We start from the raw sequence: 14121 nt of genomic DNA, 5'->3' as shown, positions 1-14121 counted from the left end.
CCAAAATGGAGAGTTGGTTGGCTCTGTCGCATTGACAGTATATTTTACTGTCATAAACTTCATAAAGTTGACTATGCAGTCCAGCTATTGAGTTCCAGATGACCATGATGGTCTTGCTAGCAGACTTCTCTTTTGCAGTGTCTTCAGGCTGAAGGCTGAAATGAAGCTGGAATACTTCTAAATTCTGATACACTGTCCAGTATTTCTTCTTTCAACACAAGTGTTTAATATACTTCATACATAAATTCTCAGATTGCTAGTCTTATCACCACTATTTAGATCCAAATATCTTCAACAATGGCATTACATTTTGACCTTAAATTACCTGCATATAACAAAACAATTTATCTGGCAATATGCTGTTGAAAGCTTGACTATGAATAAAAACAATCATCTTCAATCATTTAAGACTATAACCCACCATTTTCCGTCTAGTGGTATTAAACCTCACAGCTTTATTGAAACTGACATATTTGTCTATATTCCAGAAACATTTAATGCAGTAAAAACATTGACTCCTCCTAAAACAGTATTTTCCCTTAGAAGTTTTTTGAAACATGTAGTTAGTGTGACATTTTTGTATAAAATGCTCCCTCCTTAACATGTGGGACTGTAGAGTCTGAATTTCCTGCTAAGTTGTAAGCTGTCAGACTGAATATTATAAACAGATATTGATACTTTAATACTTTCTGACAGTATTTCTGCATCTACCCTTCCCTTCAATAAATTATCCAGCAATTGATAAAGTATTTGTAGATATAACGATACAGTCCAAAATGTGACAAAATTTAAATGTTCTTAAACTTACACAAGTACCACTGATTCACCACTACTTAATTTTAATTAATCACACTTGATGTTGCAAATTGTTGTAGTCATTATGTAAACTATCTGATTCCTCGCAATAAACATTATTTCATTACTGAGAGAAACTTAATGAAAGGTTTAAAACAGTGTGAAAGAGCACTAAAACTCCTTACTTTTCAGGGGAAACGGCAACAATTTACTGCCAGTCACTGAAGACCCACAACAGGACGTACGTGGAAGGGGTAGGTAACCCAACAGAGGTGGCAATAGACTGGATCACAAAGAACATCTACTATGTGAATGATGTGCCTGTTGGGCAAAGTGACATACAGGTGAGTGCAAGGGGGATGGAACTGATGCTCAATTTGGTTAAAACTGCTTGTCAGTTGATTCAACATCTCGTAGTAGTTCTAAAATTCAAGCACCCACCATTAGGCTGCCATCAAGTGTCGTGTCAAAGCATCGCTTCACTTGCAGTTATTAAGTAGTGCAGTGGGCGTGCATAATTCTGTAGCATTTCTGCCGGCTCATTTAACTCCTTTCAGTTCAGTGGTCTCCACTGCAACTGCAGCCCACTTTCACAAAAGTGTTGAGAGGTGCAGGCAACAGCCAATGTGAAGACACTGCAGCACTGTGTGAAATGAGTCAGATGACAAGTAGTTTCATTAACAATGTAGACCAGAACTGGTTTCTGACCAGTGTTTTTTCCCTTCCACAGGTGTGCCACCTGACTGAGAAGCTCTGTGCTGTTGTGGTGACTGCCGAACGTGGCAGTAAGATTGGCAACATTGCAGTAGATCCACTTGGTGGGTGAGTGTACCAGAAGAAATAGTAAATGTGCTGTAAGGTCTCACTATTTGTGTAAGATCAAGAAATAAAAAAATTGTTGACTTTCATACTGGTAACAAAACATTACTTCAGTCTCAGTTCTCCATTAGGAAAAGTAGTTAACTTTCCTGTACCTTAACTTCAGGTGAATAGTTAGTGTTGTTAGCCATCTTATATGAAGTGTGCTTTATTCTCTACAATTTGTCCTATCTTTAGTGGGATCATTTTTTTTTTACCCTAGCTGGCTGTTCTTGAGATCCACCTAAGTGCAAAAATGATTTTGGCCCATTCGTTGGAGACAGACTTATGTCTTATTCCAGCAGCCAGAGGTTTTTTTTTTTTTTTTTGTGTGTGTGTGTGTGTGTGTGTGTGTGTGTGTGTGTGTGTGTGTGTCAACATCTGTGCCATATAGTAACATTGTTATTATTCCATCCTGGATTTTCTATTGTTTCATTCTAATTCTCAAGTATATGATGTAGTGGAGGGTTTTCAGAAGATTGTACTATTTTTGGTATCAGTATCTTGTTGGGATGCAGTTCTCCTTAACATGTAGATTTGTGTATGATTACTGCAATAGTTAAATTTGTCGAAAAAAGAGTATTATAAAAGAGCATTATACAATACAACTTTCAATGCAATTGGTGAAAGATAGTAGGAAACACAAACAGCACATTTAAAATGGCAAAAGTGTTAGTCTAGGTCACATTTCTATCACCACAGTGGGAGATGTGGGTTTGTATTCATTCTTTTTGCTTTTTCCCAATCTACATAATGTCCCATTACAAATAGATAAGTTTGAAAGCAGTTGTGAGCTATCAGTGCTGGATTTGTGAACATGTGAGGTGTGACAATAAAATAATGTGACTTGCTGTAAGACATCTGGTTTCACACAAGGTAAATATTTAGTTGTCACTCTCAGTACTCTCTCTCTCTCTCTCTCTCTCTCTCTCTCTCTCTCTCTCTCTCTCTCTCTCTCTGACAGCATCACCCCCACTTCTTATAGTCGCACCTTCCTTCCTGGATGGGTACCCAAAAATGTTTATCATTCAGACGCTGTTTTTGAGAAATAACTTTTCGGTGGAGATGAGGTGAACTTTATTATGTTTGGTGTTTCATCTACAGATAAACCTACCAGTGGGCAAACCTCAAGTCTAACAAATAACTTCATGAAATAGCAGCCTGATGAAAATGTCCTTCACATTTGAGGATTGCAATGTGAAAAACTTAATTTTAATGACATGGATCATTGTTGACCGAAATAGCAGCCTTGCTTCAATTTTGATGTGACCATGGCTTAATAAGAGCTAATTGGATTTAGCAGCTTCAGGAGTCATTTGTAATCGGAATCCAGATGGTCAGCAATACTCACAGAGTCGTAAAGCATTTGCAATAACAAATTCCAAAATGTTATACCTTTGACTTACGTGTTTTGTTTAGACAAAATAATAGGCAGATACTACTTTTGTGTCACCCTTCTAATTACAGTTAATCTCGTCTTATCAGGATGCTTGGTATTTCAGCACATGTTATAACAATGGTGAACACACAATCCTCAGTGCAACATATGGCCGGTTAAGTTGATGCAAATGCGACAAGTAAGACACAATGCCTGGACATGACTGGCTCAAAACTTGAACTCCCTGACTCTTACTCCTAGTGCTAGTGGTGCTTGACAACAGATTTTGCCTAACATCAACTTGTGCAGGGTAAAAAATTTTTTATCGTCGGATAAGGTATATCGACCCCTTACAGGTGCCACAACAAAAGTACTCAATTTTCCTGTGTTCACTGTTCCAGATATCTGTTTTGGACAGAAATGAGCACTTTGATAAAAAATGGAGTGGCTGGCAGCATTAGGAGGGCAGACCTTGCCGGAGGCAGCAGGACAGTTCTGGTGCAGTCGGGCCTTGGTTTGCTGAGTGGCCTGGCTCTGGACACGGTGCGGCGCACCATCTACTGGACGGACACCTCCTTCCAGGTTGTAGAGTCAGCGACATACGACGGCGAAGAGAGGACAGCAGAGTTCACATCGGAGGTCAGATTCCGACCTGTTACACTAGACACTGGACATTTCATACAAGTAGTGTATAGTCTGGCACGTTGGGGACTGGCAGTCACAGGCCAGTACAGCTTTATAGTATTTTACTGAAAGTTCCACATCATCCAGGTTAATGTCGACTAGTCTGAATGGTTAATCAAAAACAGAGATAATCCAAGACGTGTTTCTTCTGGAATCCACTGGTTTTTTCACCAAATCTTTTGCATGTTACGTTTGAAAGCCCACACATAACTTAAGTGTTACTGGCTGGAAACCGAAAATTTATTCACAATATACACCTAAACTACACTGTATTTCGTATTGCATTGCTTTCAACTCACTTTTGGGAAATAATTGTCAAAAAAGAACGTACATGATGTAATGTTCAGGTCTGCATAATTTATTGTAAAGCTATAAGAATTTAAAGCTACCTTCCCAAACTCTTTTACTCATGAGATGCCTGTATTGTCTTCGTTTAGGGAGAATTCCATTACTTTTTAAGATGGCTGGTCTCATGCTGTTGCCCAGCTACAAAATTACACTTGGGCCTTCATCTAAAACACAAAACAACACATAAGCACTATGCATTAAAAGATGACTTGCGACACACTATTGTTACTGTAATCACACATACGAAGAATTCTTAAGACTTGGTTGCCATTGTTAACCTTAATTGATACTAATTGCTCAAATCAAATATCCACATTGTCAGAACTTGGTCTAATTGCCTGGTTGGCAAAGAACACGGTCTAGTAGATACAGTGTACTTACACGTACTCATTCAATGGCCATTACCAGCAGGTGAGAGACCAGAGGTAAATGTTTCATTTAAATGACAAACAGCAATATTGTTGGTTCAACAAACCATCACAGATCCTATTCCCAGAAACCTCTGTAGCCACATGGTTAGCTGCTGCTTCGGGTGCAAAAGGACTGGGGTTCAATTCCCGGTACCTTTCTGAGGTACAGATGTTGGCACCAGAATTCACTCAGCCCTGAGGCCAGATAAGCTGTTCAAATGCAGTAACAGTACCATCACCAGGATTTGTCTGACAATGGCTGAAGGAATTGATAACTTGCTGATCACACATCCCACAATCGTAGATGTCTCCTTGTACTGCATTACAGACTGTAGTCACAGATAAGCTTAAGGCCTAATCCCTGACTGGTATTAAAGTTAAAGTACTTATTCCCATTTCAGTTGATATTTACATGAAATCTTAAATTTCCTCAGTTCATTACTGAAGCATATGCATACTTGGCTTTTTCAACCCTTCCTTATTCCGCAGGTAAAGAGACCCAAAAGGCTGGTGCTGTTTGAGGATGAGCTCTACTGGCTGCCAGAGCATTCGGGCTTTGTGATGAAATGCAAGCTTTTCGCAAAGGTAAAGAGGTGTCGGAGCATCCACATAAACGTCTATGACGGAGACTACCTGACCATCTTGCAGCAGTCACGGCAGAGAGCTGGTGAGTACAAGGATGTGTGCATTTTGATCATATTTGGGAGCAGAACCATGGGGATATGGAAGAAGTTGGTATATGTTAATGAGATACAATCAAATTGAAAATGTAATTTGTTTACTGTGTTTACAGTACTATCATACTGTTTAATAATATTAACAATAGGGAAAAGCTATATTGCTACTCACTACATCGAGAAATAATAGTCGTGGACAGATACAGTGAAAAATAGGAGATCAATGGCTTCTGTGATGAATAGGAATATATCCTTGTTTTCATTCCATCTTGGACGTACTGTTGTTTGATTCTACTCAGTAATATGTGTTTATGCCAGATAAATTCAGCAAAGTGAATTAAAAAGCAAGCTTTGTATCATTAGACAAGTTAAAATAGGTTTGGTTTCCATTCTGTTAGTAGCTCAATATGTTACCTCCACATATTTACTTTAAGGCTTTCACATTATATTAAGAGCAGACAGGAGACAGGATTGCTTGTGTACTTTCACTTCAGTGCAGTTGAGGTTAAAGTATTGACTTAACAAAAGCATGCAACAAGAGTGCTTGCTAAGGTAACATGTTTGTGTAGAATTTTCACTAATTCTTGCTCGTAAAAATACTCTTCCTGATATCACTTAGGTTCCACGGAAGTTAGCTACGATAGAATCTGTGTGAGGTGAGGGGAGCCAAAGTCTACGTACATTTGCATATTTACTAGTCACTGCAGCTCCTGTGTCCACTTGCATTTTTAGAGGTTTATTAAACACATGCAAATCAACAGTTTGTTTGGTAAAACAGTCACTGTAGAGATATAGTTTGTCCACAAGTTCTACTGTGTCTGCCATGTTTGAAGTAGTTTTGCATAGATGTAATGTGGACTTCTTTTAGACACTTGTTGTAAACAACCCAATGCGTAGGGTACACAACACGCTCACTTCGGGTGAAGCAGTATGGGAAAGACAGAGGGGGTACACGGCCGCTATTGTAACGCGGCTTGTTGCTGCCATGGCTGTAACCGACACTGCCCCATGTGACGGAGTCGAAGGTTGTACTGCTGCCATGACTCCCCATCACCCTGAACACTTGCAGCATGCCTTACAGGGGTCAACTGAGTTACTTCAAACACATTCCCCCCCACTCCCACCCCCACCCCCTCCCACCTCCTATAGAGCAATCTGATCGCCTGTGGCCCGTGATACTTCAAAAGGACTGTGCTTTATTAAGCACATCTGTAAGTGTTGGATTCTCACATAGAGTTGCTGTTGCAATCTTTTCCCTAGCCGGGATTAGATGAATAACATGCACCACCTGCTGAGTGTAAGATTCATGATGGGTACTAGTGACAAATTTACAAAGGTTGCTCAACCTGTGTAATTCTGCAGCCCAGGCTTTGTAAAATTGGTTTGGGTGTTTCTGGCAATGGTAAAATTTCTACATGCATTGAAATGACATGCGTTCTGTCACAGTAACACGTAAAGAGAACTCGGACAACTATCAGTTTTGTACCAACACTTTGTTTGAAGGGCTAGACAGCAACTGATTAATGTAAGAGCAGCAGCAGTGGCTTCTTTAAAACAGCTGTTCTGTTTCCTAATACACTCGAGCAAGTATACAGTAATTTAAAAACAATTTTCATTGTTTGACCAGGTTAGTACTACATATTGTTGTATATGGAACAGAACAGAAATTAGTGGTGATACAACAAATATAGCCGTTCCACCTTGTTATGTTTCACATAGAAGGAACAATCGCATTTCTTTATTTTTGTAAATTTATTGTGTTCCTGTTTCATGTGTTCTCCACCATTGGATCTGTAGGACAAAATGTACAGGGTGAAAATTATTGAACTGTATGAAAAAAAAGTAAATTAATTAAAAACTATGGCGTGCACTCACTTTATTCAATGTGTAAACATCACTACAGATATTGGGATTCATGTTATGACATATTAGATATACTTGCCATCATTGACAATGATGTGATGCAGACAAATAGTGAAATTCTGCATGACCTGCTGAAGTGCTGCTACATCAATGCTGTTGATCACCTGAATGGCTGTTTTCAGCTCGGCAATGGTTTTGGGGTTGTTGCTGTACACCATGTGTTTAATATAGCCCCACAAAAAGGAGTCACATGGGTTCGGATCAGGAATATATGGCGACCAGTCAAGGCTCAAGCCAGCTGTGTCTGGGTACCCTAGAGCCAGAAAGCAGTCCCCACACTGCTCCTCCAGGCCATCACTTTGCTGCTTTGATAAGGGCGTGCATGAACCACATCTTGTCAAAATCAGGGTCGCGTTGGATAATGGGAATGAAATAATCTTCCAAAACCTTCATATAATGTTCAGTAGCCACTGTGCTATCAATGAATATCTCACAAGTTATTCCGTGACTGGACATTGCACACCACAGTCACCCATTGAGGATGAAGAGACTTCTCGACCATGAAATGTGGATTCTCAGTATCCCAAATGCGCCAGTTTTGCATATTGACAAACCCATCCAAATGAAAGTGAGTTTAGTTGCTAAACCAAAACCATATTCAGATTGAAGTCCTTTTTGTCAATTCTGTGGACAATAGTGTTGGTGAAACTCCACCACTGTTCATGACCCAGGGACTTAATAGCTCATGGGCTTAAATTTTATATGGAAAGAGATGCGGGTGTTCAACTATTCGTCGCAATCCCCTTCGCTTGATTCCCACTTTCTGGGGCTGGTTTGAAACACAGTGCATGTCTTCTCAATGGTTACAGGCATTTCACCATTCTTGGATGACAGGCATTGCTGACACTGTCATTGCAAGCACTACTCATTCTCTCAAACTTGCAAATCAAATTCTTGATTGTTAGCACTCTTGGGCCAGTTGTTTTCAGCTTGAACTCAGTCCCCAACTTCCTTTGAGCTGCAGTGTGGCTGTTATTGCTTACATAGTAGGTCTTCAAAAGCACTATATGCTCAGGCACGCTTTACCGTGACATTTTCATGTGCAAATGGCCAACAAGGCTCATGCGCATGGGCATATTAATTCCCATCCTGCCTGCAGCTAGCTGTGCAGTTTGAACGTCCTAATGCAAACCTTTCAGAAGTTATGATTTTTTTTCCTTATGGTTTAATAATTGTCACCTTGTAAATCTAAATTATGTAATGTGCCAATACAAATATAGAATATAGTAATGCTATCTGCCATTGTGATTTGCAGGCACGAACCCCTGCGAGCATCACCACTGCTCCCATATGTGCGCAATCACTCCTCAAGGTGCCAAGTGCCTGTGTGCAGACGGGCAGATTGTAGGTGAAAACATCCGCTGCAAGAATGAGGTAAAGTTTCTGCTGGGGACACTCTCCAAACACAGTAGTCTGGAGTAGGTGTCAAGCAGTCAGTAATGGGTGTGTGACAGCATGTTGGTAATAACTACAGCGCTGCAGTAATATATCAGAGAACAAGACCTACTGGTCCACTATGTAGGCTAGCTCATATTGACGGTACTAGATACAGGTAAACACAACCACTGTTGGTTCCAGTGCATTGTCAGCCCTGGGACGTGTACTAGTCCCTCCAACTCTCGGGAACTATTTCTAGAGTACTTTCAGTTCTTGATATTGTCTGACACTACTGTGAATATTTAGCTTCTAAATATTTCCTATCCTGCTGGCACTAAAGAAATTTGTTAGCTGAAATGTGACATCGCTGAAAATTTGGAACGTTTGCAGGGTGCAAAGGCCTCAGAACCGCGATTTGTCCTCCCAGGAATTGTGGGTGGTTTGAAAACCACTACGGTTGCTGACTGGCTGAGTGAAAAGTCTGATACCTCTGTGCTGATAGCACTTGTGATTGTGCTGTTGGTGGTGTGCCTGCCGGCTGTTGTGTACTACATATACAAGAGGCAGCTGGTCACATTCAGGGACTTGGATTCAAGGTACGCAAAAATTGGGGAGCTTGCTAAATGTGGTTGAAAATTGTCTTAATGGTCTTTTCAATAAACAAGTGGAAGATTTGTGTGCATTATCGCTTTCTATTCTGAGAGAAAAGATTTTAAACCTTTATCTGAATAGTGGAATTTTTTCCCAAGCATTCTGACCTGTGGAACCAGGTAATAACACACACACACACACACATTAATTTTTAATATGGATTACACGAAAGCAGTTTTTTCTTTGGACATGCGCAAATGTTGGTCACACTAGATGCAGTGTGACTTTGTCCTGCTTTTGCAGTGTTCATATCTGCAAGATCTTAAGACCTTGGTGAAGATAACCATTGTAACAGATGTCTACAACTGGTTTTGCCGGTGGAGTGTAAATTTTCATTTTTTTGTTTTCAAGTTGTTAATTTTTATAATTGTCACTTTCTGCATGATTATTCTTTCTCTCAGGTGTACCATTTAGGGACTTTCTTTCCTCTGCGATCTTTTCTTTACTGCTACCAAGAGTGCTAAAGTCCACAAAGTGAAGAATTAATTTGAGTCAATTTTCTTGTTTTGAACAAAATTTTAGGACACTAAATCTGTTGATCCAATGTCAACCATTGGATCAACAGATCGAGTGTTAAAAACTTTATTCAAAACAAGAAAATGTTCGGACAGTCAATTGCCACATACTCATGCTGCTCCTTGCCACCTTGTTTTTGCGTTTGCAAGTGGTTCTATTCCTACACAAGTTGATGCTAAATAACTTTCTGATTTTCTTCCCATCCCATCCCATCCCATCACAACAGACATATTAGTGGCAATAAACCCTTTGAGCTTTCCCTTTTAATTTCACATATTTTATGTGATTCATTGTGATGGTGCCTATGGTTACAATTCCTATTTTCTGTATAGTCTCTAGGAATGGAATTGTAATAAAATATAGGTCAAAGTATGCAAAACATTCTGGGGCAATGTTTCAGTAAGTCTCAACACAAATGCAGAACCTAGACCCCTACTTCAGTCTCATAGTGGAGTGTTGTCACTTGGTAAATCTCAGTCTGTCATCATCCCTGAGGAAGACCCCACAACAATTTTTCAGTCCAACAGGCCTTGGTCTGTTCTTGACATACCGTTTCAGTGAACGACAACCCAAGAAGGCACCATTTGCTCATATGCAGAGTAAAAGTTATGATTCCTTGGCAACTTTTGGCACTGACTTCAGTGTCAATGACCAGTTACACTTTCCACAGCTTGTTTATATGCGCTCCCTCTGGAGTAGACTACGTGTCAACAAAATTAATGTTTTATCTGAGTCAGGGAAACCTGTCTCTACACAGGCACCCACTTAAAACTGATAGGGCCAGACCATTTTCCCAATACACAGGTAATCTAGGGTAAGGGATACAGCTCATTGCTAAGTTCATGTCAATAAACCTTAGTTCCACAACAGTGGTATTTATGGACGTCACTATCTTGCACTGTACATACATAGTATACAATGCACCTATGTCATAAAATTTGTCACTAAAGTAATCAGCCAAATACTGCTGTGATGTACCAACCATTTGTGGATTCTGAAATTTAGAAGTAAATGTCCAGAATTAGTTTATTAAGGTTTAACCTTTCTTAAGGTTTGATCTAAATGAATTCAAGCAGTCTATTATTTTAGGCATGTTCTGACAGTGAATCAGTGACACTAATCTGCATTGAGAATGATGTGGTTTGAATGCAAACTTCTGATTGTGGAACAGAAGCATTCTGCTTCGAGTTGGAACAGATAATTTGTTGTACCTCCTGTTATCTTCACCCCTACAAGCATCAGAATCATCACTGTCATCCACAACACTGCACGATGATATACTTGGCTGAAAATCGTCATCACTGGAGAGGTCGGTCACATCAGAATCCGCCAAAAATAAGTTAAATTATTTCTTCATCTGTTAACCTTAAAAGACGAAAGGATATTTTATTTGTATATAAAAATAAAAGCAGTACTATTAGCTCGTAAATCATAGGGCAAATATTTACTGTACCTCCTGCATGTGAAAGTCGAGTTAGCATCAAAGCTTGGCAACATTAATTCCTAAGATGCACAATCATGCTACTCCAAATATAAACATTTACAAAATGTAACTGGCACTTCGTGCACTGTTTAGTCATGTTACATATGTTAAGTGAAACATTCTTAGTCTAAAGTAATGTAGCGTTACCTTAAATTAATGAAATGGAGGAAAACACATTGTACTTACCTCGCAGCACAGACACATGGCTCTGTCTTCTCATCAAATTCTGAAGTTATCTGCTGCCGTATGTCAGTGCATTATGAAACCAGCAAGCTACCAAACACATGCCGGGTGCTCAATTATTGCAATACAGAGGGACACACACAAGTTATGTATTTGAGGTGCGCCAAATTTTAAATAAGACCTGCATGATCGTGCAGGGAAGGGTGCAAAAGGTTATGGACACATTAAACTTTTCAATATTTAGTTATTGAACCCAAACAAACATGATGCAAGTGAAGATAATTTATACCTCAGAGGAATTCTTTAAAATTGTAAGAACTTGTTAATGATACTCTTATGCAGAACAACTTGAGCTTGAGGCATGATGCTTTCTTAAAGTATGTTCACAGAATATTTTGCAAATAGTATCCACGTACCACTGAATGTACCTGCAAAACTATATCATTGGGTTGTCACTTTTTGTTTACAAATTTTGGTGTTTGCTATTTCATTAGTATTGTGTTTTATTCATCTCCGTGATGTACATTTGCAATCCATTTGGTTTGCGTACAGGAGACATGTCAAAAATTTATAAAACAATTACAATTATTTTTGCATTAATAAATAATAGCACTATAATAAATAACATCACTATAAGGATAACACATTGTCCCCAGCTCAAATTTCCAGTTTGTCCTGCATGAATTCATCCACTAAGTAATGACACTTCAGTGTCAGTACCTCATATAGTTGTCTTTTAAGTGAACCTAAATTCATCTGCATCAACTTGTTCCCTTTTAATTTATTACAAATTTTCATTCCCATGTTTTGAGGTCCCTGGGCATACAGTCTGAGGTGGTGAGAGGGGAGCATAAAATTTTCTTTGTTTCTAGTATCGTGTGAATGGACAAAATGGTTTCCCTCAAATAATTCATGTCTGGTATACAAAAATATAATAATCTTTGTTTGTGTGTCTATCAACATACCAACGCTTTCATTTGGTAAGTTACACCATCTTTGTTTTTATATAATAGAAAGAAACATTCCACATGGGAAAAAAATATTAAAAACTATATATATTTACCAAACGAAAGTGCTGGCAGGTCGATAGACACGCAAACATACACACAAAATTCAAGCTTTCGCAACAAACGGTTGCTTCATCAGGAAAGAGGGAAGGAGAGGGAAAGACGAAAGGATGTGGGTTTTAAGGGAGAGGGTAAGGAGTCATTCCAATGCTGGGAGTGGAAAGACTTACCTTAGGGGGAAAAAGGACAGGTATACACTCACACACATATCCATCCACACACACACAGACACAAGCAGACATTTGTAAAGGCAAAGAGTTTGGGCAGAGATGTCAGTCGAGGCGGGAGTACAGAGCCAAAGATGTTATGGAAAGACAGTTGAGGTATGAGCGGCGGCAAATTGAAATTAGCGGAGATTGAGGCCTGGCGGATAACGAGAAGAGAGGATACACTGAAGGGCAAGTTCCCATCTCCGGAGTTCAGTATATCCTTCAGTATATCCTCTCTTCTCGTTATCTGCCAGGCCTCAATCTCCGCTAATTTCAATTTGCCGCCGCTCATACCTCACCTGTCTTTCCACAACATCTTTGGCTCTGTACTCCCACCTCGACTGACACCTCTGCCCAAACTCTTTGCCTTTACAAATGTCTGCTTGTGTCTGTGTACGTGTGGATGGATATGTGTGAGAGTGTATACCTGTCCCTTTTTCCCCCTAAGGTAAGTCTTTCAGCTCCCAGGATTGGAATGACTCCTTACCGTCTCCCTTAAAACCCACACCCTTTTGTCTTTCCCTCTCCTTCCCTCTTTCCTGATGAAGCAACCGTTTGTTGCAAAAGCTTGAATTGTGTGTGTGTTGTGTGTGTTGTGTGTGTGTGTTTTGTGTGTGTGTGTGTTTTGTGTGTGTGTGTGTGTGTGTTTTGTGTGTGTGTGTGTGTGTGTGTGTTGTGTGTGTGTGTGTGTGTGTGTGTGTGTGTGTTTTGTGTTTCGACCTGCCAGCACTTTCGTTTGGTAAGTCACATCATCTTTGTTTTTAGATATATTTTTCTCACGTGGAATGTTTCACTAGTTTTCTAAATAATGGTCGACATGATTCTTTGTGATTTGCAGTGCACATATTTCGTATGATTTTTTTCTGTATTTTTAGTATCCGCACTATGTTTGTCGAGTTACCCCAATAAACAATACCATACCTAATAATGGATTCAAAGTAGCTTGTATATGCTACTTTTCGTGTGTCCATGTCAGTTGCAGTTGACAATATTTGCACTGCCAATGCAAAGCTGCCCAGTTTGTTTGCCAGGTATTCAATGTGTGCCTGCCAGTTCAAATTTGTATTATATTTAAACGCAAGAATTTGACTGAGTCAACTTCTTCTATACCTGGTTGTTGTGTACAATCTTAATCTGCTCACATTTTGACTGTTTGGTTCTGAACTGCATCACGTGAGTCTTAGATATGTTTAGGTTCACCCCATTTAGCTGAAACCAAGTCTCTAAGGTACTGATGGTACTGATCACAGATTTGGGATTTTTTTCTGAGTCCTGATCTTCAACTAAGACAGAAGTATCATCTGCGAACAGAACTGATGGGGAGATGATACTTAATGGTAAGTCATTAACATAAAAGAGAGATAGGACTGGGCCTAATATGGAGCCTGTGGAACACCCTGAGATATTTTTTTCCAATCAGAAAAATATTATGTGCCATTTGAAGAAATTCTAACTCTTTGCTTTCTGTTGGATAAGTGGGAGTTAAGCCATTTTAGGGCACTGTGGCCAATGCCATACTTTTCAAGTTTGTGAACAAGCAATGCATGGTTTACGGAATCAAA

The 14121-nt window shown here is 39.5% G+C and overlaps 1 protein-coding gene across 1 annotated transcript in view; it reads left to right on the top strand.

The window, feature by feature from the left end:
- The window catches only part of LOC126482251 (vitellogenin receptor-like), a 221222-nt gene that overhangs the window by 183922 nt on the left and 23179 nt on the right, over nt 1-14121 (top strand). The window contains exons 29-34 of the mRNA XM_050106231.1: nt 988-1139; nt 1526-1617; nt 3433-3670; nt 4963-5140; nt 8329-8447; nt 8841-9046. Of these exons, the coding sequence (XP_049962188.1) occupies nt 988-1139; nt 1526-1617; nt 3433-3670; nt 4963-5140; nt 8329-8447; nt 8841-9046 (985 nt within the window). The remainder of the gene's footprint in view (nt 1-987; nt 1140-1525; nt 1618-3432; nt 3671-4962; nt 5141-8328; nt 8448-8840; nt 9047-14121) is intronic.

This window comes from Schistocerca serialis, chromosome 5 (genome assembly GCF_023864345.2).
Source record: "Schistocerca serialis cubense isolate TAMUIC-IGC-003099 chromosome 5, iqSchSeri2.2, whole genome shotgun sequence".
Taxonomy (NCBI): Eukaryota; Metazoa; Arthropoda; class Insecta; order Orthoptera; family Acrididae; genus Schistocerca; species Schistocerca serialis.
This window is presented reverse-complemented; position numbering and strand designations above follow the sequence as displayed.